This window comes from Cygnus atratus, chromosome 16 (assembly GCF_013377495.2).
Source record: "Cygnus atratus isolate AKBS03 ecotype Queensland, Australia chromosome 16, CAtr_DNAZoo_HiC_assembly, whole genome shotgun sequence".
Classification (NCBI taxonomy): Eukaryota; Metazoa; Chordata; class Aves; order Anseriformes; family Anatidae; genus Cygnus; species Cygnus atratus.
In genome coordinates, this window is record NC_066377.1 from 3,101,909 (window position 1) to 3,123,468 (window position 21,560).

The following is a 21,560-nucleotide window of genomic DNA, read 5'->3' on the forward strand; positions in this document are numbered from 1 at the left end:
TGATTTCTTGAGGAAGTGATGAATCCTGACCAGAGGACAGATGATCGCAGAGACACGAGCAGGAAGAAAAAAGAGGAGAAATTCTTGGAGCTGCAAGAAACTGAGAAAGAACTGCCTTTGAAATATTTACAAGGAAGGAAGCGTGACAGTTACCAGCTAGGGGATTTGAAACAGAACAAAGAAACACCTCCTACAAATAGTTTCATACTTCATCAGTTAAAGACAACTTCATCCAAAGCAGAGCTCGCAAGTGGAGAGACAGTGGAAATACACATCAGGACTGAAATAACGCAGCTCATTTGGTTAGCAAGAGAGCAGAAATGGAAAAGCAAAGCTTTAAAAATGAAGTAGTGGATTTCGGTTTGACATCCTTCTGCCAGGAGGCTTGTATGAGCAAACACTGAGCGCCTGTCCAGTTCCCCAGCAGCCAATATTCCACCAGCTCTGACAGCGGACGGAGAGCTCAAACATTTACCTAGTCTCTGCCAGAATTTCTGGAACAGGCAGCTGGGGACAGAAAGGGAATGTGTATCTGTATGTGTTCTGGTGGCTTCAAAGTAAACCAAATGCTTTATTGGACACCACAGACCCCACTGAGGGAGAGCAGTGGTTGCAGGAACTGCTTCACACAGAGCAAGAGGGAAGGCAAAGCAAATCATCTTCCCCAGCTCCACTCTGTGGCAACATGCATTTGTTGGGCAAGACGAGGGAAGGATGGCGTCTTCAGCTCCAAAAGGGTTTACTGAAGTGATGACCCAGCAGGAAGTGATGAGCACAAATCGATGTGTGCTCCAGCACCTTTGGTTGCTGCACTTTGCTCATAGTAAGCCAGAGCTTGGAGGGCTGCTGTGAGCTGAGCCTGCGAGGGAAAAGGGAAAAGCCCTGGAAGTATTCATCTCGAAGTCCCCAACTCCTTCCAGAGGCAGGGGGAGCACAGCTGCATGGACACAGGGACTTACACAAGTCTTTACCACAGAGACTCTGCTTGTGTCCTAAAGAGAAGGGCCCAGCAGAGCTAAAGCCCCCATACACCCCCTGCAGAGCTGCCCTCCTGCCTGCTAGCCCTAAGCAAAGCCCTGGTTTGCTCCTCCACAGAGCATCACCACGGCTTTCCCAATGCACAGCTGGGAGAACGCCAGCACAGAGCCAAGACAAGGCATATTGAAACATTTTGCAGCACAACGTTAAACCTGAATTGGGGAGCGTCTTTTCCCCACAAACACTCACTAGCCACGTTTTACGGTAGCGGAGGAGAACTGCTCACCACCTCCAGATGGAATAAGGAGCAGTTCAACGTTAACGCAGCCCACCAGACCTCGGCGTTACCAGCTGTGCTTGGAAATGCTAAAGGTGCCCCAGCAGCAGCAGATGGCTACAGGGTAGGCTGGCAGACCAGGCACACGGCCATGTCCTGCCCTCAAGGACGAAAAAAACGTAAGGAAACCGGTATGCATTGAAGTCATGCTTTAATAGGTGACATTAATGTAACACTGTCATACAGCTCCGAGTGCTGGAGAATACAGCCCGTGAACTCGCTGCAAACACCTACAGCCGAAACTCTGAACTGGCCACAGTAGGGAACAGCTCGTTTTGAGCACTCCAGACTAGGGCTCACAGTGAAACCCCATTAAACACAAAAGAAACTGAACATCACCACACCAGATTTATGAGCTATGCCCCGACTGAGCATGTGTTCACAATGAAAACTTCATTAAATAACAAAATTACTATAAATCTGTACAAAAGCCATGATTAACAATTTTTTACTTATCTTTTATTAAAGAATTTTCACTCCACATCTTCAAGTATTTATATCTGTATTTAAGTATTCTTATTGGCAATTTAACACCATCTTTTCATAAGAAAGTTATTTAAAAAACATTAAAGCCTTTTTCCAGCATGTGTGTGACCATGAGCATTAAATAAGAAGCTTGCAGACTTTTTTTTTTTTTATCCCCACACGCATGGATGTGGCATGCTGCACCAGGGCCTACAGTCTGAGAAGGCCAATCACAGATCAAATTCCTTGAAAGATGAACTTCTGAAGAGCTGTAGCAGAGAGAGGAAAGACATTGACATTGCACAGGCTACTGCATCTGCTCTCTGATGAGGCAAGCAAGCCCCTAGCCATCCCCTACACAAAACAAACAGCACCTGAAAACCCCAAAACTAAAACAAACAAGCTGGGCAAACAGCGAGTCCAGACCTTCTGGCTGTTGAAAATGTTTCCTCTGCTTCATGAAACACGTCCTCTGTTGTAAACCTCACGGAGCAAAAGTGCTAAATTGTTCAGTGCTCCTTCAGACTTGGTTGAATCCTGTACAAGTCAGGCAGAACAGCTAGCAGAGAGGTCAGTAACATTAAGGCAGGCAAGGAGCTGGCAAGGGCTGAAAGTAAATTCTTAAGGGCTGTAAATCAATGAACCAGACAAGCGTACCCCCACCAATTAAAGCTTCAATTAAGCGGCCCACAACAAAGCCCCAAGTGGTTAGCAGACACGCTGCACTCGAACGTGCCCTCGCCGTCTGACATGCTGATCATTAATGGTAGAACAATCCTGCCACAACTAGGAAGCGGGTGAGATTTGAGACAGCTAGCTGCGTTCAGCAGGCCTGCAGGAAAGATAGCCCCGGAGGCCATCTCAAAGCAACACCAAAATCTGAAGAGATGCAGTGACAAAAACTATTTATTCTGTTTTAGCAATCGAGGAAGAGAGACCTTTGAACTAGTAGCGGACATAAATAGCTGTGGAAGACTATCAAGCTCCTGAAGGTGGTGGAAAAAGACAGGGAAGAAGAGCTCCAGTCAGCTTTACACAAAGCCCGAAGGTTTCTCTTAGAAACCAGACAATTTGTATTCTTAGCAAATCTAAGAAGCACTAAGAAGCAACTTCTGCTGAGGATAAAGGGAACAGTTACCCAACGTTTCTGCACCCTGGAGAACAGTATCTGGACACACAGGTTAATACTGTTCAGAGACACCTTATGGCCACACGTTTTATCCCAGTCTGAACTCAAACCTATTTTCTTACAGGAGGAGAGGCAACTACACTCCCACATGATGCAAAATGATAAAGAAGTTCCATGGTAATAGAAGCAGAAATAGAAACACAAAGGTCTGGCAAATCAGGCATGCTATCTTACAGTAAATTTTGTGTGTTTTATAAATACTTTTCTAGTTCAAACAAGGAATCGGATTAATTTCCCTCTTCTTTGAAAAGGGACACACCAGAACCAAAGCAAAGTGCAAAAATCCCTGTTGCTCCATGATAGTTCTGAACATCAGACAGAAACAGGAACAGGACGCAGCCTGTTTAGGATGACGACTCATTTTCAGGGTAACCAAGAGCTCGTTCTCAATGAAATCACTACAGATGACTTATAAAAAAGTGTGGAAGGCTGAAAGTGACACAGGGTCTAGCCTGGATCAGTCCAAACAAAGTTTATTTTTCCATGCACCTGTGGTGTACAGATCCGTAAAGCTAGCTCCCAGCAGTTAGGGCAATCTCATCTCTGCTTGCTCAAGTGTTTGCTATGCCAGTCTCACTCTGCCACCTGTTCTTCATCAGGTTCTGCTGCATGCTCAGAGTTATCAGTTTTCTGTATTGCAAGCTCAGCACTGTCTTGTTCAGGACAAGTGGATGCCATATTCTGTTCAAGACTCCCTGGAACTTGTTTCTTGCTCGTGGCTTTTGCTTCCTCTACTTCACTTGCGTTCGCTGCCCTTTTATGCTGTTCTATCCCATCTGCCTCACTTTTCCTTCCCAGGAGCATGCTATCACAGAGGTGCTGGTCACTCTTTGCTGTGACTTGATCTGCACCTGACTCCAAGCCGTCACTTAATGGAGACGTCCAGCTAGTCTTAGGGAGCACGGAACCAGCTGGGCAGCTCAGAGCCCCACTGTTTGTGTCACCCCCACCCTTCTCACCCATCTCCTCCACAGCTGTTTTTTTCTCACCAACTTTTTCCTCTTCAGCCTTTGCGTTTGACACAGGTGGATGCAACTGGGCACTGCGGGCAGGCAGCCCCATGTTCAGGTTTATGGCCAAGCTGAATGTTTTGTTTCTGTGTGTTCTTTTATCAACTTTCCTCCGTTTTACGGTGGCATCAGCAGTCTCTGGCACTGTTAAGTCTTTGGTGTTCACATCGTCTTCTTTCAGCGTTTCCTGGCCCTCTTCTGTTTGTAAGAGGGAACTTGAGGGGGAGATTTCTGCATCAAGTGCACATTCACCCAGATTACGGGAAATTTTCTCAATATCAGGAGGGCTTTTCAATGATCCACTCTTTATATTGTCTGCCGTATTTGCATCCAGTTTTCTCTTCTTGCTCTCCTTTGCACAATCATTCTCTGCCATACCCTGCGCTTCAGCCTTACTGCTGAAATCATTCTCTTCCTGCTGGGTAAACAAAGCTTCCTTCTCATCTTCACCATCTCCTCCCTCTGAAACACACTCACTTAACCTCTCTCTCGTGTCCTCTTCATTCGCTTTAGGCCACAAGTCTGCAGCACCTCCAGCTTGCTGTTCTTCCTCTAGAGATGGGTTCTGACCCTTTTCCACAGAATCATCACATTTTCTACCAGGTTCTTCCTGTTTACTTCCAACAGTTTGGTGCAGCTGTGACTTGGCAGAGCGGGGTCTGTACTTTGAGAGTTTGTCATGCGGCCCCCATACAAAGCTGCTTTGAGGTTTGTAGTGTTGCCACGCATAGTGCACTAGTTCCCTTCTCTTCTGCTTGCTTCTGACAGTGAATAGAAAGTAATCCAAGGCACTTCTCTTGACATTTGGTAACGTCTCCTTAACAAGAGTTTCAGTTAGGAAAAACTTTACCAAGTGCACTTGATAGTGTTCATATCCCATCTCCCCCAGGCACTTCAGAATGCGAGTGATCCGCAAATTGTTGTGGCTAAACCTGAGACAAACAGATGAGCAAAGTTAAGTGACAGCCTTACAAGCCTCGAGTCATAACGAGCCTCTGGGGTACCTGCAGAATGCTTTGTGTGCTGTTGACAGGGATCTGTAAGAGGCTACTTCACAGTGCAGATGAGAGTACAGCCCGGCTTAATTTTAATGCATCTGTTGCAGCTGTCTACCTTCAACAGTACCTTTCTAGCCCTTCTGGGATTGCTTGGAATAAATGCCTCAACTGCTTGGAAATGTTTTGACTTTCTGCATCATCTATGAGTAGATAAATGCTCCCATATCAGGTCAGACAGACAAGCCCATGCAGCCCAATATCCTGTCCCTGACAGCGATCTACAGGGTAAGACTGTACAAAAGTTTAAGAACACAGCCAAGTAAAGATGCTGCCAGAGATTCATGAGCCAGTCCTTTTAGGCTTTAATATTCCAGTATCTTTAGTGGTGTTAAAGGTTAATACTACCTCTATGATAAGACCTGCAATAACATAACATTACCAATGATTTGCAGAGCACTTTTCAACCAAGAATTCAAAGCCTTTCACACAGCTTAAGGCAGCTTTATAAACAATCAGGGAAGCGTATGGATACATTCTTATTTTGTAGCTTAAATGCAGAACGCAAAGGAACCTTTACTACCTTTAAAATTCTTTCAGTAATTTCTGCTTAAAATATATATTTAAACACAAGTACTTGCAGAACAAATATCAGCATCTCCAAACCTAGATTTCATCCTTTAGGAAACCAACAAGAAAAATGCCTGCTGTTAACAGCTGCACCGAACACAGAAGAAAAATCAGTCTCACCTGGTTTACTTACTGTACTTGCATCTTTATCAAGTGACAGAGTGTGACAACATACAGTCACAGGCTGAGACAAGTTAAGTATATGTTAACTAGCTAGCCTTCATATCAACAAAAGCCTCTATTCGTCAAGGGTTGAAGATTTTATTGACTTTGACTTTTTTTTCTTCTCAAAAAAGTGCATGGCTGTAGTAAATGACAAGTAGTATAAACAGACTCACCAGTTCAAGTTTTGAAATCTTTCAGCCCAATTCTCTGCTCTCTTGAGTTCTCCAGTCTCCTGGTTAGTCAGAATTATTCCATAAAATCTCAACATGAGCTGATAAGCGCGTATAAACCTTTCCATGACTTCCTCAGATTTCTTAAAAGCCTGAAAACAAGGGAAACCAATGAGTACAAGCTGCAACTCTCTAATTACCTGCATCATTAAGTGGCATTTGAATTTTAAACACAGATTAATTATATCACTCATCATTTCATTTGCTGCTAGCAACTGGCAGACAGACACAAGACAGACAATTGCTTAACAGCACTTGAGCAAGCCCTGTTCACATTAGCTCCCCAAGGAAGCAAAGGAAAAAAAAAAAGCTAGACTTCAAATATAAGTCATTTAGGGAAAATTCTTTAAAAAGCTTTAAATACCTCAATTTCTTGAAGCGTTAGTGGTTTGGCACGCAAGTTCATCCCACGTTCACGTAAAGGGAATAGCCTAAGAGGAAAAAAGTTTTCAGCCTAGATGAGCAAAGATGACACCCAGCCCAGGGAACCCACTTCGTTAAAACTCAAATCTTTCCAATAATTGCGCTATCACAGGTGCCTCTTGGAGAGCTCATACACTTATGGGCATGAAAGTACTTCACTACATGACAAATCCATTCCATAAAATAATTGTACACACAGGTCGTAACAACATACTTTCCTTGTTTGCATCTCTCACTGCCATATTTTGTTCTGCAGTATGTCAGAAGACCATTCACAACTGAGATCTATTGCCACAGCTGCACTGGAAATCTGTCTTCAGGATTTCCAGAGCACTGCTTCCAAAAGAATTTGGAAAAAAAATTAAAAAAAAATAATACCCACAACCTGACAAGTCTCAGTCAAGAGCTCAAGAGTAACTCTTGGTCTATTGGGAAGCCAAATTCAGCAATGCATATACAACTGACTTAAAAAAGGCATTATATTCATGCAGGCACTTTACCACTGTATGTACGAATGGTTTTCTTCCAGAACTTCAAAGTTGTCCCACCACAATTCAAGCAGAGTTTCAATATGCAAACCTGAAGAGAAAAAAAAAAGTGAGGCAAGAAGAAATAACACCAAATGAAAATTAAAAGTTAGCCAGTCATCCAAAGTGATCTATAATCCATAGCCAGGCATTAGTATACAGACATTAGCTTCTCTACTAGACAACTATCCTGAGAAGTCAGGAAAAAAAACAACTAGTATTCTACCAGCAAACAAAAATTAAGGAACATACAGCAGCAACAAAAACATTTTTAAGGGAATTTTTTTTTGGGCATGTGTGTGCACGTGTTTTGTTTTTTTTTTTTTTTAATAGTTGTCCCACGCAGATCACACTAATCTTCCACCAACTTAAACAGCTGCAGTAGAGCTGCACTGAGCAGTCATCAAGCAAGGTACTCACCCTGAGGCAAAAAAGAAATTTCATTTTTGTAAAAGCTCAAGTTCCACATCTGTTCTTCCTCCTCATTTTCTGATTCTATCAAACCCTGGAGATGAGAACAAGAAATCAATTGTTTTAAAATGCAGTATCCACTTCAACACTTCTCCTTACTTTCCTTCCCTCATGTTCCCAGCACAGGCTAAATCCTTGAAATGTTTTGGGAAATAACAGCTTGTTTCTGATGCACCCACATGCACATTATCCCTTCCCCCTCACAAACTAATCCTTCAAAGGTCTGAGCCTGTCAATGTAAAGATAAATGGGTGTCCTCAAACCTAGAACATGTTCCTAAACTTAGTGTGCAATGAGGAAGAGCCACAAGAGAGGTGCGTTATCATTTAGTCCATACCGGGTAATGATGCCTGTATCTCTGCAAGTCTCTTGCTGCATCCCAGTTGCGCCTGCCTGAGAACTAGAGAAAAGTGACAAATCAGACATGCAGAATAAAGTTGTCTTCTAAAAAAAAAAAAAAACAAAAAAAACAAAACAAAAAAAAACAAACGGAAAGAACTGAATTCAGCATCTCTCATGCATGCTCCTCCCCTGCACCCTCCATTCTGCCGTCCCAGCACCCCAAGAACAGCCAGTTTCTACTGTAGTTGTTCCCCTGTATTCCTGAAGGCAACTTAGGATTACAAGATGTTAACACCATCTCCTTGAACCAAAATATTTGTTTGTATTCCCAGTCTTATTAATCAGGGTCTTCGTGTTTTATGGTTATCTTTTATCCCAGACAGGTTTTCCTACAGAAACGGTCAGAATTGGCTGGAAAGCCCCTGAATGATAAAATCTCATTTTGTTTTTTAACTCAGGTTTTAGTTCGTCTTTTAAAAACCTTTATCTGTTTGTCTCTGAGTCACTATATACCTTAGTCATGACAGAGATCATACTTCAAATTGTTGAATTCAAGACACAGAAAGATTATTCAAGACTCTTTTTTCCTCTAGATGCTATTAAAGTGAAACTTTCTTCATCTTTGCTTCCTAATCTAGAACAGCCTTGCTGATGTGACATCATCCTGATTTAGACAGTGAACAATAATAGAGCCACATGGTCACATCATGGATTTATTTTATTCCTGTAACAATCATCTTCATTACTGCTCATCTCTCCAAGTAACAAAACTTTATGCCACGCCTACCTGAAAACCCATCTGAGACAACGGTGACAAATTTAATCTTCTTTGCTCCTACAAAGAGAAAGCATTTAGTAGGAAATATATTGAAACCAAATAAATAAATATATAGCAGATGAAGATACCCACAGCAGTAATTCACATGATTCCTATTAGTTGCCAAGTGACACATTTACCTAGTTACAGCTGAATTCACATGATTAATAATTGAAATTCCTATAGAAAAAAATTGCAGAGCCACATTCACCTGACAATTAGGTATCAGGTTCTCCTTACTACACAGATATGCCGGATTCAGTTCAGTTGTAGCATTTACACTGAAATCACAAAGAACAGCTTCCTTTCTTCCTCTGAACTTTGTGGAAGTAAAAGTTGCAAGCATGACATCACTTAAAATACATTTTAACTGAATTGTATGTGTGTGTACCTATATTTAAGTGGATTACTTCAGATTTTGTTACAATTCATCAGCAATACAGATTTAGCCTTGCTATGTGCTGAACCATCTGGTCCCAAACCATGAAAAACCACTGAAAAGCATTCCGAAATGTCAGGGCAGAACTATCAAAATGAACGAGGCTGCTTGTGAACAGAAGTATCCTGCCAATACAGAGCACACCAGAGTTAGAGTTCAGCACCAGCCAACAACAGGAGCAGTCTTTGTGAAACAGGGATATGCTGTGCACAATCTTGCAAAATCAGTGTTTCAAGAAACTTAGAAGAAAAAAGCAGCCAATGATCTCCTGAGTTATTTTTAAACTTCACTGGATACTTCTTAACCTCCTTTGCCTAGAGAAAAGTGAAAAAGAATATCACTTCCTATTGAACAGCGAACACTGATAACTGGTTCCATTAATTAATGCAGGAACAAGATTAGATTTTGTAACACCTCCTTGTAACGAAGTCATCCCTTCAACAGACCTGTTGATTGTTAAAATTTACGAAGCATGGACAGCAGTAGAGAGATCAAAGCCTTATCTATAGAGGGAGGTGATCAACACAGAATTTTTAAAGTTACATTTTAAATGTACATTTACATGCTATGATTCCCCTGTATTTTGGTGACAAGAGTTTAAAAAACACTTTTTTAAAAAAAGTGTCATAACCTGTGATGTCTTAAAATAACGTCTGTCTACATTGCAGTAAATTTCCCAAAGCCACACGGCCCACGCAAGATTAGCGATCCATGCACTGGTGCCCATCCCTGTGATCTATTCTGGCAACACAACGGTTAGAAATGCACATAACTATAAAAAGCTTTGCTACACAGTTAATGCTTGGAAAAAAAAAAAAAAAACATGCAGGTGCAAACCTGAGACTGAGAAACATGCTCAGCCAGAATGTCAGTATTATTCTTTTGTTCAAGATGTAAGCACAAACTAGGATTTAGCACTTTGAAATTCAATGCTTTTAATTTTAAGTTTTGAAATCCACAGATGAAATCCTGATACATGTGAAATTAATGAGAACTTTACTACCAATTACAGGGGAATCAATTTACAGACATTCTTTATGCTTAAGAGTTTAAAATAACGTCCCTTAACACAGTTAGCTGGGAAAGACAATCAACTGCCTCCAATTTTGAGAAAGAAGTGGTTTGCTGAAGAGTAAGCACAGATACAGAAACAGCACCTCACACAATTGCGTTACTTCTATATAACTTGGTTTAGAAAGAAGATCCAGGAAGAAAGCAGGCTGGAGCACAGCAATAGAAAGAACAAGACGTCTGAGTTTTTCCTCTCTTTACTTCCTCATCTGTCCATGGAGGTGTTGCTCCTGGGTCTCTATAAACTTCAATTCAAGCCACACAGAAACATAACCTTCCCTTTCTTTCCAGATTAGGGACACAAACTGAAGTGCAAGACAAACTTGTATGCATAAATGAAACTTCCTTATTTCTCACAACTCTGTCAAGCAATTTTAGGTAGGTTTCCCTCTCCAGCAATGCCACGCATCAATCAGAACGTGTACTGCTTTGTGAAGAGTACGAGGAAAGCAGAGAACAAAGCTAGAGTGGGTAACATAGACAGTATTTGGCTGGAAAATGGAAACTAACTCCCATGGAAGGGGTGATGAAAGAACACGCAGAGTATCAACAAGACAAAGGAACAAGAAAGAAGACAGAACCCTTGAGGAGCAATTGAAGCCTTTTGTTGGTGGAGAGGTAGGAGAAGGCAGAACTACAGGGCTTGTTACATGGCTCTGCGCAATGGAGCATGAACCCCGTGCACTACAGCAGACTAAGGAAACTTTTAAAATGAGCACAAACCCCAAGATTTTCTACACTTCTCTTAGAAGAAGATAAAAGTACTGGAAGGTGAAAGAGCTGAAATGATGCACTTGCAGGAATTTCAGATTGCAAATCTGGAGTATTTGCAGAGACGCGAGTGACATGCAAACACAGAAGTAAAGTTTGAAGAAGGCTTTGAAAGCGTGTAGTGAAAATAATAATAAAAAACTCTAACCTCCTTATTGAAAAAACACTTTAGTAGCTTCTGGAGTATAGCACACCAGCTAGACTGAGGGGAGAAGAATTAGAATTAGCGTAATACAAGCAGAAGTAAGAACTTATGTTGGAAACTGATTCATGCCTTAGGCAGGTTGTAAATGCATAACTGATAGCAGATATTTCTGTACTCAGTCTCACTCCCCTTAAAAAAAAAAAATCAGGCACTGAAAGATAAAGGTGATTACACATTCACCACCGAAGGAAGAACTCCTCTTTAAAGATGCAGAACAATACTCCATAAGTCTCAGGGACAACATCCTTCTTCATAAGGCAAAGTTTGAAAAGTCCACTGACTGGAGTGAAAAAAACGGTCCTTGCTTTTTACTGTTGTCATAGTCCAGAAGTTGCTCTAGGAAAAAAAAAATCTGAAGAACAAACACATTCAAAAAGAATAATCTAAAAGTTTGAGAGGCATGTTATGAGGTTTTAGAACTTGTACACAAAACTGGAGCTTTAAACATGAACAAAAGGAAATTGACAGCGTGCCATCAAACAATACAAGTCACTTAAATAAACAAGCAAGGATTTTCTCTGCAGTACTACAGCTATTCTGTCTGAAATATCTGTGACCTTTCACAGATCTGCACACATAGCTAAGGCCTAACTACGTTCTCTGCAGTAAATCCCATGAAAATGTACACATACACCTGCATTAACATTTTTGTTTTGTTTGCAAAGTATAGAGGGCATGTTATGGTATGAAGTCACCGTTGTTTGGAATACTATGTTGCACAGATTTTTTTTTTTAAATTAGATTATTTTATTCACTTAATATTTATAAAAAAAACATTAAAGTTCAGTATTAAACTCCATTAACAGTGTATTAATTAGACAGCTTTATCTGCCTATTTCTATTCTGAGAACAATTTACTGAAATGAAACTAAAGTAAAAAAACTAGTTTCGCTTTCCCTGAAAGGGGAGGAGTTACATTAATGAACGGTAAGGGGTTTCAACTGAGAAAAACAGAGAACAACCAGTTTTGCATTTGCAAAGCAATGTTGCAGAAGTCGATGACACTCAGAACACTGATGCTAAATTTAGGAACTTTAGTTAAAATCAACGAGTTCTTTTTACACTAAATTAACACTATTTTAAGGCAATGGAGACAAGTGTTTACACTTTGCAGCGCTTTCATCATAACTGCACACGTACCTGCAGTTTTTAGAACACCAGTGAATCTTTTCCATTTTCAGAGTTGCTCTATTATATGCTCCATAGGAAAAAAAAAATGGCTACAAGAAATAAAATCTTACAGTTCATTTTTGTAAATGAACAGATGTGATGGCTCTTGATGGCATGAAAGTGTGTAGGCAAAGGCCCTGCAGAAAGATTAGGATACTAACAAAAACGATTAAAACCAAAGAGCTGCTGAAAAACACAGATGTCTGAAAGTCAAAACCAGCGTCCATCTGAAGTGCAGTAAGCCGGCTGGCACAAAACAGAACAGAAAACTTGTATTTACGACATAAAGCACCCAGATCGCAGGGAACAGCAATGAAAAAAACGAGAACCCAGCACATCGCAGCCTACTGAAACCGAAGCAGCTACAGAGTCCCAGCACACTTCTGCCTTCACAACCTTTCCCTGCACAGTTCATTTCCAAACGGGCTGTCTTTTGGGGGGCTGAAGATTTGTTTCACCAGGACAATTAAAAGCCAGTGACCAGCGCCAGAACAGCAACCACAACCCAAAACACCTTTTGCTCCCTACAAGCCGTTTAAGCTGCTCCAGTTGCTGACTGGAAATTAGAATCGTAAGGAGAAAAGGGCCCAAAACCCCCGGCGGGAGGGCTCGGCAGGTGCAGGGAAGGGCTGTGAGGGGCTAGGGCCGCGGGAGGCCGCGGGCTGAGGCCTCCAAGTCCCCCCTGTGGCACTCACCGACCCCCCCCAGGCCCGCCGTGACCCACCTGGGCCTGCCGGGAGCCCCTCGCCGGCTCCTCCGCATCCTCCAGCCGGTCTTCATCGCCAGCCTCCTCCTTCTCCTCTTCCTCCTCTTTCTCCTCCTCCTTCTCCTCTTCCTCCTCGTCGTCGTCGTCCTCCTCCCAAGTGGAGTCGTACTGCCATGAGCGCGCCTCAGCCCCTGCCTCGGCCTCCTCCAGCCTGAGGCTGAGCCAGGCCGCCATGGGGAGCGGAGCGGGGCGGGGAAAGGGAAAGCGAAAGGGGCGGCAGGGCCGGCACAAAGCCGAGCACGTGGGGGACGAGGAGGAGGATGAAGAAAAAGAGGAGGAGGAAGAGGAGGAGGAATCGCGGTTCTAGCGCCCGCCCCGGCCCTGCCCCTCACAGCCGGCGGCACCGCGGGGGGGAGGGTCCGGGAACCCCAGCACGCCATTAGGTGAAATGTAAGCTCGTGGGTGCTGGGCTCCTCACCGCGCAAGCAATGCGGACAGATTAAGAAAGAACTCCTTTTATTAACTAACAGGTAATGCGGTGGAACAAATTCGGTAATATTTCAGCCTGGTCACGTGTCTTTGTTGGCCGCGGTCCATCTTTTCACCACTCAAAATTACTAACTTCAATCATAGTGTTCTGGCATATAAAAGGTAAGCATTACAATGTCAGTAAAAATTTACATTGTAGAACAAGGTTAATGCTTTGCAACACCAATTCCACTTAACATTTAATAAAACAGCTTTAAAAATAAATAACAAAGTACAAACCCCCCCAGTTTTATACTACTGTAGTACAAATGGATGAAGCAACACCCCCAAGTTTAGGCACAGCTCAGCTGATCCCTTTCAAAACCATGTGATGCCGCCAGATGCTTTATTTAGGACACTTCTTAATTATTCTCTCTACAGGCATTATCATTTTCTCTTTACTTACAGTGTATAAAATCGTAAAAATGGAAAATAGTTACATCGCTAAAGGTAAAAGTTGACATTTCTCCAGCAAACAGTGTGAAAGAATACTTCAACACAGTAGTTAGCTGTATTTAAAAGTATTTTAGTTTTACTGAAACAACAAATTCAGACATTTGATACAAACGCTATGTTTGCATAAATTAAAATGGCCAAACAACGTTGCCCGTAGAGGGCCTGTGATATTCACAACAATAAAAAAAGCAAAAACCAAGCAATTCAAAAGTTACAGAAATAACCTATACTTCTCATGAATTGAGGCTCTGTGTTATGACGAACACTTGTTTCATGAACTACGCCGACACAGTGTGTGCTTCTGGTTGGAAATGCAAACACAGCAACTGTTACAAACACACAAACCACTAAATGCTGCCAGCTTCCTTCCTGAACGCCCTGAGAAGGTAGCCATCGCTCGGCTACTTGGTGCCAACCAGCAAACAAATCAGGAAAGACAGGCAAAGTCTTGTATGCATAAAGCCAATGTGCAGATTCTTCGAGTACCTGGCTCAGATATCTTCTCCTTTCTGAAAAAGTTGACATAATGACTATCCTGCTATTTGTTTTTAAATGTTCCATCGTTAATTTCTTCTGCTTTTCACAGCTTTATGTTCTGCGTCGTTTTGCAGCACTTGGACTAGAAGGATTACTGTTTGCATTTAAGACCTTTTCAGTGACTCTGTTGCGCTTCCTTTTATCAGATCCTTCTTTGGACCCAGAATCTGATGAAGTTTTCTCTTTCTCTTTGCTGCTTGGCTTTTCAGTCGTTTTTCCTAAACTTCCAGAGGGTGCAAAAACTGAAATAGGATCAAAGTAATGATTTGAGATCAGACTTATACACACAGGTAAACAAGAACTGATATCCAATTTCTTTATATTACATAAAACTTTTCAAGCCAATCAATTCTTAGCATATTTAAGGACACTTTAAGTATTATTCTCACTTTTTCAAAAGGCACAGCGTGCTTTTATTATTTGCTTTAAAGACAGGCATGTATACTGACAGGCTAAAAGTGAAATAAAACACTACTTAAAATTAAAATACTAAATAGGAACATTTACACAACATAGGACCAATCTATGAAATTTATAATCAGCAATGGTAATTACATTTGGTATTATAGATACCAAGCATGCCTGAACATCCAGAATGAGAAATTTAATATACCTTTAAAATGCATTTTTAGATCTTTTATTACACCTACTCTTAAAACACCACTTTTTCTCTGATGTAAACTTTACGAAAATACATAGTTAACAGTTGGCTTGGTCTGTTACGGTAATAGCAGGATCGCTACTGTTCATGTTTGACTTCATTCTACTCAAAATCTTAAGAAAATAAGCTTCATTTAAAAGAAACAAGACGATGCAAATAAAATGGAAAAAAAAGAAGAAAAAACAACCACTTCGCCTTCCTTCCCAATTAAGCATACAGTCTTGTAACCTTTTGTTTTTTTGATTTATAGAGAGTAATTTCTCTCGTGAGATCCTATCACAGATTACTTGTGTTTGCTAAAACTGGGCTTAACCTTCTTTCAGAGTTGTTTTTTTATAGTTGTTTTTTCTCATACTACACAGTAGAGAGATACAAATTTACCTTCTTCTGGACCTGCATGTGTTTCCATTTCTTCTTTGATTTCCTCTTTCACTTCTTCTTCAATCATTACTTTTCCTACAGGAATGATCAGTAAGCAATGGTTAGATCATTTTGAGGAACGATATGTAGGTTTTCTGGATTAGTAGCCTCAGCATATGTGCACAGTGTACACAAATATTCAGTTCAACATTCAGCGTTAATTTAGAAATGTTCTTCAGTCCCGTGACAGAGAAATGTAGCTAACAGTCCAACCATACTAAGAGCAAGGCGCATGTCACACGGCAAAAAAGTTCCACTGAAATTAGTAATAGGGACAAAGTAAAATGCTAACTAGGCAAAACATATTGCAATTCTTAGATATGATTCTCTACTGCATTTTTAGTATAAAGTTTATTACACCTAGTAATTGAGAAGCATTTCATTGTAGTTTAAAATATCTTTTGCCAACACCCAGAAAGAGAATTTGAATCTAAATGGTATAAACAGAAGCTGTTTGTGCCATATTAACATCCCATTTATATTATATTTAAGAATATGAGAAATATTGTATGGAATCTAACCAAAGGCCTATCTTACCTACTAGCCTATCTCCTACAGTGGAGAATCAAAGATAGGTGGGGAATATGAACCACACAGGCAGTGTGATCCTTTCCTTGATAGTTTCCTTCTGTCAGCAGATTAAAAATTCAAGAGATATTGTTGTATCTGTTCAATACCTCTTTTTCATCTATACACCTAATACACCAGAATGAAAGAATAGCCATGTATTGGCATGTTATTATGTTCTTTTTTGTGAGTTCCATTAAACTACTTGTTCTAAAATGAGATTAGAAGAACAGAAAGAGACTGCTATCACATCTTACCTTCTCTCACTTCTTGAATCAGTTCATCAGGAAGAACAAAATTCTTTTCTATATTAGGGAATGGAAGAATCTCTGATTCATGCTTAGAAAGAAAAGAAAGATTTTTATGAATGATTTTGGTAAAATAAATAATTTCGATTTAGAAATGCAATCCCAAACTATTTTAAGTGCAATTAGTAGCTAAATAATTCTTAACAAGATATTGAGACACTAGAGAATCAGGATGCTCCTGATGTCAAACTGATTACTAAGGTCAAGATAATTGAGATCATGACTCCTGACCATAATCATTAGAGATCATTTCTATAAACTGATCCTGACAAATTCTTAATAAAAACACGTATACCTCCCTGTTTGGTACTTAAGTTAAGTACCTGTGTAAACGTTTGCTAGATCAGCATTTTGGCAATAAAAAAAAAAAAAAACACACCCAAAAGTCAGAACACAGTATAGGGGAAAAAAGAAAAAAGACACTTTACACTTTATTGCTTTCCACCTAACACACTCTTATACAAGAAAAACTTCATCACCTCACTGTAACATGTAATTCCCAGTAACATGAGGGTTTGGTCAGGTCCAGCGATTAGGGCCTATCAAAACTTCTGAACGACAGGAAGTACGAGTGTGCCTGCATCCATCTTTTATACTCACAAGAGCCTGCATGTCATACATGGTGCTCAGATGGTCCCAAATCACTTTGGAAGAAATCTGCCGTCCGATATTCTGACTGAACTTATCTCGGATACAAATCATGTGGAAATGGCGATTCACACCTGAGGTGAGAATTCAGTGCGATTAACGCTACTAGTAATCTTATTTGTGCCACAGAATTAAAAAAATACACCAAAAAACAACCAACCAACCATATATCCTGTCATTATAGGGAAATCACACAGAAAAGGTAACGTGGGCAGCCCAGCCCGGCTGTTTTTTCACCCTGCATTAGAGGTGCTATCTGAGGAGGGGCTGAGAATGCCTCACTTGGTACCACTTCCCCACGCGGCCAGAACTTTTACTGAGGCTGTGTGAAAAAAACAAACCCGAAAGTAAACGGGGCACCAAGGCCGGGAAGGGGAGGTTGGCTCGGCAGCAGACCCGAGATGCCGCTAGGGGCAGCACAGCGGCGCGGCCGGGGCCGTGACACCCCCAGAGGGATCCCTCACACGCCCCCCGCCCGTCCCCGGCGCCTCGCTCTCCTCCCCGGCCACCGCCGCTACTCGAGGCCGCGGCTCCACCGCGGCCTAGCTCTCACCTACGGGCTTGTGGCCCAGCATGGCGTGGAAGAGGCAAACCTCCACTTCGGGGCTCCACACCACCACCGCCTCCTCTGCCGCCGCGGCCGCCGGCGGCACGCCGGGCTCCGGGGCTGCGGCAGCCGCGGCGGCGGCGGCCGCGACGGCGGCAGCGGCGGCAGCGACGGCGGCGGCGGCCCCCGGGCCGGCCGCGGGCAGCGGCGGCTTCTCCACAGCGGCTGAGCCGCCCTCCGCCTCCCCCATGGCCGCGCCGCAGCGGCCGGGCCCCCGGCGCCCCCTGCCGTTCCCCCGGCGCCCGCCGCCCGCAGCGGCTCCTGCCGGCTGGAGGGAGGAAGGGAGGCCGGCTGGGGAGGGAGGGAAATGCCCCGGTTTGGGGCTTTTAGTGGAGCAGGGGGGAGTTTTTGTGGGGTTTTGGGTCAGTGGTGGACGCGCAGAGCCGGAGGAGCAGGCAAGGCACGCAGCTCTTCCTCTGAGGGCCGAAAACCCTGAGGGGTTTTGCTTTAGGGCGTGAAGTAACCCTAACACAGCGGTATCGCTTTTACTTCACATTTACTTGAGTGAAGCTCGGGAGAAGCCAGAGGTGCAGTAAGAGGCTCCAAACTTAACCAGCCCAGGGAGCTGCTGCTGGGGATAGCCCAAGGGGGAAGGGGGAGCTTGGAGGTCGGAGAGGGGCCTGGGGCTCGGCCTGCCGCCAGCAAGGCCTCAGCCACCCCAGCGATCACCATCCTCGGGAGCAAAGCTGCTACCAAAGTGGGAGATTTCTCTTGGGAAAGGTGCTTCAGCCCACCAAAATGCCCGTCATTGTTACAGCAGTGTCGTTTTGTGTGAGCCTGTCAGATGCAGAACAGGTAACTATGCCTTAGGAGCTGAAAAAACACAGAACCTGCTTTGTCTGTCATTTAAGGCATTAAAAATGTTTAACTTGGGAAGAAAAAGAATGTCTCATTCTCTCCAAAGTACGTTTTTTGGTTGTTTGATTGATTTTTGGACCTGTTAGGCATTGTTGGGGATACAGGCATGGTTGCTCAGGTGATCAGGTGTGCAATTGCTCACTCCTCACCTGAAATCCTAATCCTTTTGGTGACATTAAAATGATTTCAGTGGCAAATGACAATGACATCAAATGTAAAGAACCACTGTTTTGTTCTAAGTGAATAATAAAACCGTGGGGGCAGAAACTCGCAGGCAAAAAGACATTATCTTCATGCAAATTGTCCAAATAATAAAAAGTGGGAAGGCAAAAATGCAATTTTCTGAAATTGAAATCTTTCTGTACAGTTGATACTCAAATAATTAACTAACGCATGCCATTCTTTGGGGCCTGATGTGTTGCTCATACCTCAAACAGATTAACATTAAGCAAACACTTGAAATGAGTTAAACCCAAAGCATCACGTGTGCTGCCTTGGAAAGTTTGGTGGTAAGGATGCTGGATATGAATGCCTGAATACAAATTCTGATTTCTACCTGGGTTCACGCTTCTCTCTCAAAATGGAGAAGAATCTCTCACTCCAGTCTGGTTTAAATATTGTTGAAATTCTCCAAGAATGACTGTTTCTGTGAGAGCTCAATTAAGAGTGACAGAGATCTTGCAGGAATGGCTTTTCACATCAAGAGTACAGGATTCTCCAGAAATATTTTTTCTGCCTGCCATTAGCTTTGTACCTATGTCCAGGTTGTGATAAATCTGCCTTTACACAGCTTAGGCTTCACAGTAGTTTCCTCATTTTGAGCAAAAATTACATATCGACTATGATATGATCTTGAGTACAAATCCGCATACTTTTTCCATTAATCCAGCCTTAAATCCAATAAGGCTTTCAGACCTGTTTAAGCTTCCTATGCTTATTTGGTCTATGGTGCTACCTAGTCTTAATCTGCTATCAAAAGAGATGGTTATGATTTCCTGTGATGACTGCACAGCAGGAGTAAATGAGTTCCCAAACAACTAAATTCCTGTTTTCATACACATTTCTAGGCTTAGAAAAATGAAGGAAGAAAGAAAAGCAAATAAATTACAGAGTAGAAAAATTGTTTCCCCATAGAATAGTTTTCAGAGTTTTGCAGGGAGATTTAATTTTATTTTTAAGTCTGTGTGAAACACAGAGCTTCAGCACTCTCATCTGTCACATCATGCTTCTACTTAAAGACTATCATCAAGAGGGAATAACTGTGTCGACTCAGATAGCAATTTTTATGTCATTAAGTTCTGATGATTAAAAAAAGTAGCATGTGAAACCGAATGTGAAAAACATATGGCTACCTCTGAAAGTACAATAGCATATGAAAATAATCTAATTCAGCAGAATAATGTTAATTCAACAGGAAGAGTATATGCATAAATTGGTTGGTATTTTCTTTCAATCACAAATAATTACATTTGCCTGCATCTAAATTTCCTTTTTTCATACAATGCCTCTAGGAAACATATGGAAGCATATAATTATGCCACAAACAGCCACTACATGGATTAGGACCAAAGTTAAATTTTTCTCTTTTTATATTTTAGATGATTCTTTTCCTCTAATTGAACAGATTTTTCAGATTCTAACAATTTTACCCTCCTCTTGTTCAGGTTTAAATCTTACTTTTCTTTTTAATTAGGTATCAGCAATACGAGACATGCACAATTTAGTTTTTCTCCTTTTCTTCCCATGGTTTTGGCTGTTCTCAGCCTTAGAAACATGGCTGAGTATTATGTCAACTAAAGGCACTCAGCCCTTTGCTGGATCACGTTGTGTCCCCCCAGAGAGGCGATCTGGTGTTTCTGAAGACATTGAAGCCTGAACAAGTGAGAAATACGCCTAGCTTTTGACAGTCTTTCTAGAAGCATCAGATTTCTGGGATAAGCAATATGGTTACAACTATTTCTGTCATTAATTTGGAACACCATGTGCTAGAGCCTGCAACAAAATAAAAACTTCATTCAGAATACTTGCTAATTTTTGGTATGTCACATGAACATTTATAAAATGAATATCATCTGCATAGTTTTGCATTAAAACCAGTTACTTAACCTTTGCTAGCTGTTTTTAGTGCATCTTTAGTATAGATTCTAAGGAGTTTTTCTCACATAGGTGAATGAAACCCCCTGAGACCTTTAAAGAGCATTACCAGCTTTATTCTACAGAAACTGAGAAGCAGAAATGTAGCATTTTGCTCCAGACCATGGACAGGACTCACTGCTAAAGCTGAGGTATGTGCTCAGAAGTCACTGTTGTCTAATGCTGAGTGTGTCACTAGCCATAGCTGTTTTTAATTGTTGACAGAGTGGGAAGGTATCTACAGTATTATGCCATTTGCATTGCACACATGGTTTTTACATGCAGAAATACATGCTTTTGGGGCCCAGTCCTGCACCAAATGTGTCTGAGGTCAGTAAACCCTCCTACAAGATAAGTAATCTTGGTGCCTTGACATATTTCAGTATCTCCAAATATCATATCCTTTCTGACTGATGAGGACCTCTGGAAAAGAATTCTGATCTGATTTATAAGCTTTATCTGTACCTTCAAAATCTGTCATTTCAGTTTGAAATCTGTGGCAAATTTTGCTTTAACAGAGCTGGACAGGGAGTTGGAACTTGATCCTTTTACACATCTTTTAATAAATCAGTGATGGTACTTTGAAATAGATCTGTTTTTCTCCCATGAAATCTGTCAAGGAGGAAGAACCGAAAAAGATGAGAAGTCTCTGCATTGATAGAGTCCTATCACACAGCCCTGTAGAGCAGCGCTGCTTCTTCCAGTCAAGAGGCAAGGAGATACCCCCCAGCTTTCTTCCAGCTATCCAAGTTCCTAGCAAAAAGGTGTGTTTGATTGTTTCAGACAGGAATCTGGAACAGGGAGTACACTCTCAGAGCGGGCCTGCCTGGCTTCTTACAGGGGCAAAAATATAGCATTTGATTCAAAATAAGATGGGGGGGGGGGGAGCAGCAAAA

At 41.9% G+C, this 21,560-nt stretch overlaps 2 protein-coding genes across 3 annotated transcripts; both read right to left on the bottom strand.

The window, feature by feature from the left end:
- Positions 1 to 110: 110 nt before the first annotated feature.
- OGFR (opioid growth factor receptor) lies at positions 111 to 13,263 on the bottom strand. 2 transcript variants are annotated; one of them, XM_035547989.2, is made up of 9 exons: positions 12,960 to 13,263; positions 11,009 to 11,062; positions 8,550 to 8,597; positions 7,758 to 7,820; positions 7,370 to 7,454; positions 6,923 to 7,001; positions 6,364 to 6,430; positions 5,943 to 6,091; positions 111 to 4,911 (listed from the first exon to the last, which is right to left on the bottom strand). In XM_035547989.2, exons 1-9 carry the CDS (start codon positions 13,173 to 13,175, stop codon positions 3,543 to 3,545), a joined length of 2,130 nt encoding a protein of 709 aa, XP_035403882.1. In that variant the 5' UTR covers positions 13,176 to 13,263; the 3' UTR covers positions 111 to 3,542. The 2 variants fall into 2 exon arrangements, with proteins under 2 accessions (XP_035403882.1, XP_035403883.1); XM_035547990.2 differs by lacking the exon at positions 11,009 to 11,062 and having other exon boundaries at positions 12,960 to 13,262.
- A 535-nt stretch (positions 13,264 to 13,798) lies between these two features.
- Positions 13,799 to 17,863, bottom strand: MRGBP (MRG domain binding protein). The gene is made up of 5 exons (XM_035547988.2): positions 17,620 to 17,863; positions 17,019 to 17,140; positions 16,368 to 16,449; positions 15,505 to 15,579; positions 13,799 to 14,704 (listed from the first exon to the last, which is right to left on the bottom strand). The coding sequence occupies exons 1-5, from the start codon at positions 17,861 to 17,863 to the stop codon at positions 14,514 to 14,516; spliced, it is 714 nt and encodes a 237-aa protein (XP_035403881.1). The 3' UTR covers positions 13,799 to 14,513.
- Between the last annotated feature and the right edge of the window lie 3,697 nt (positions 17,864 to 21,560).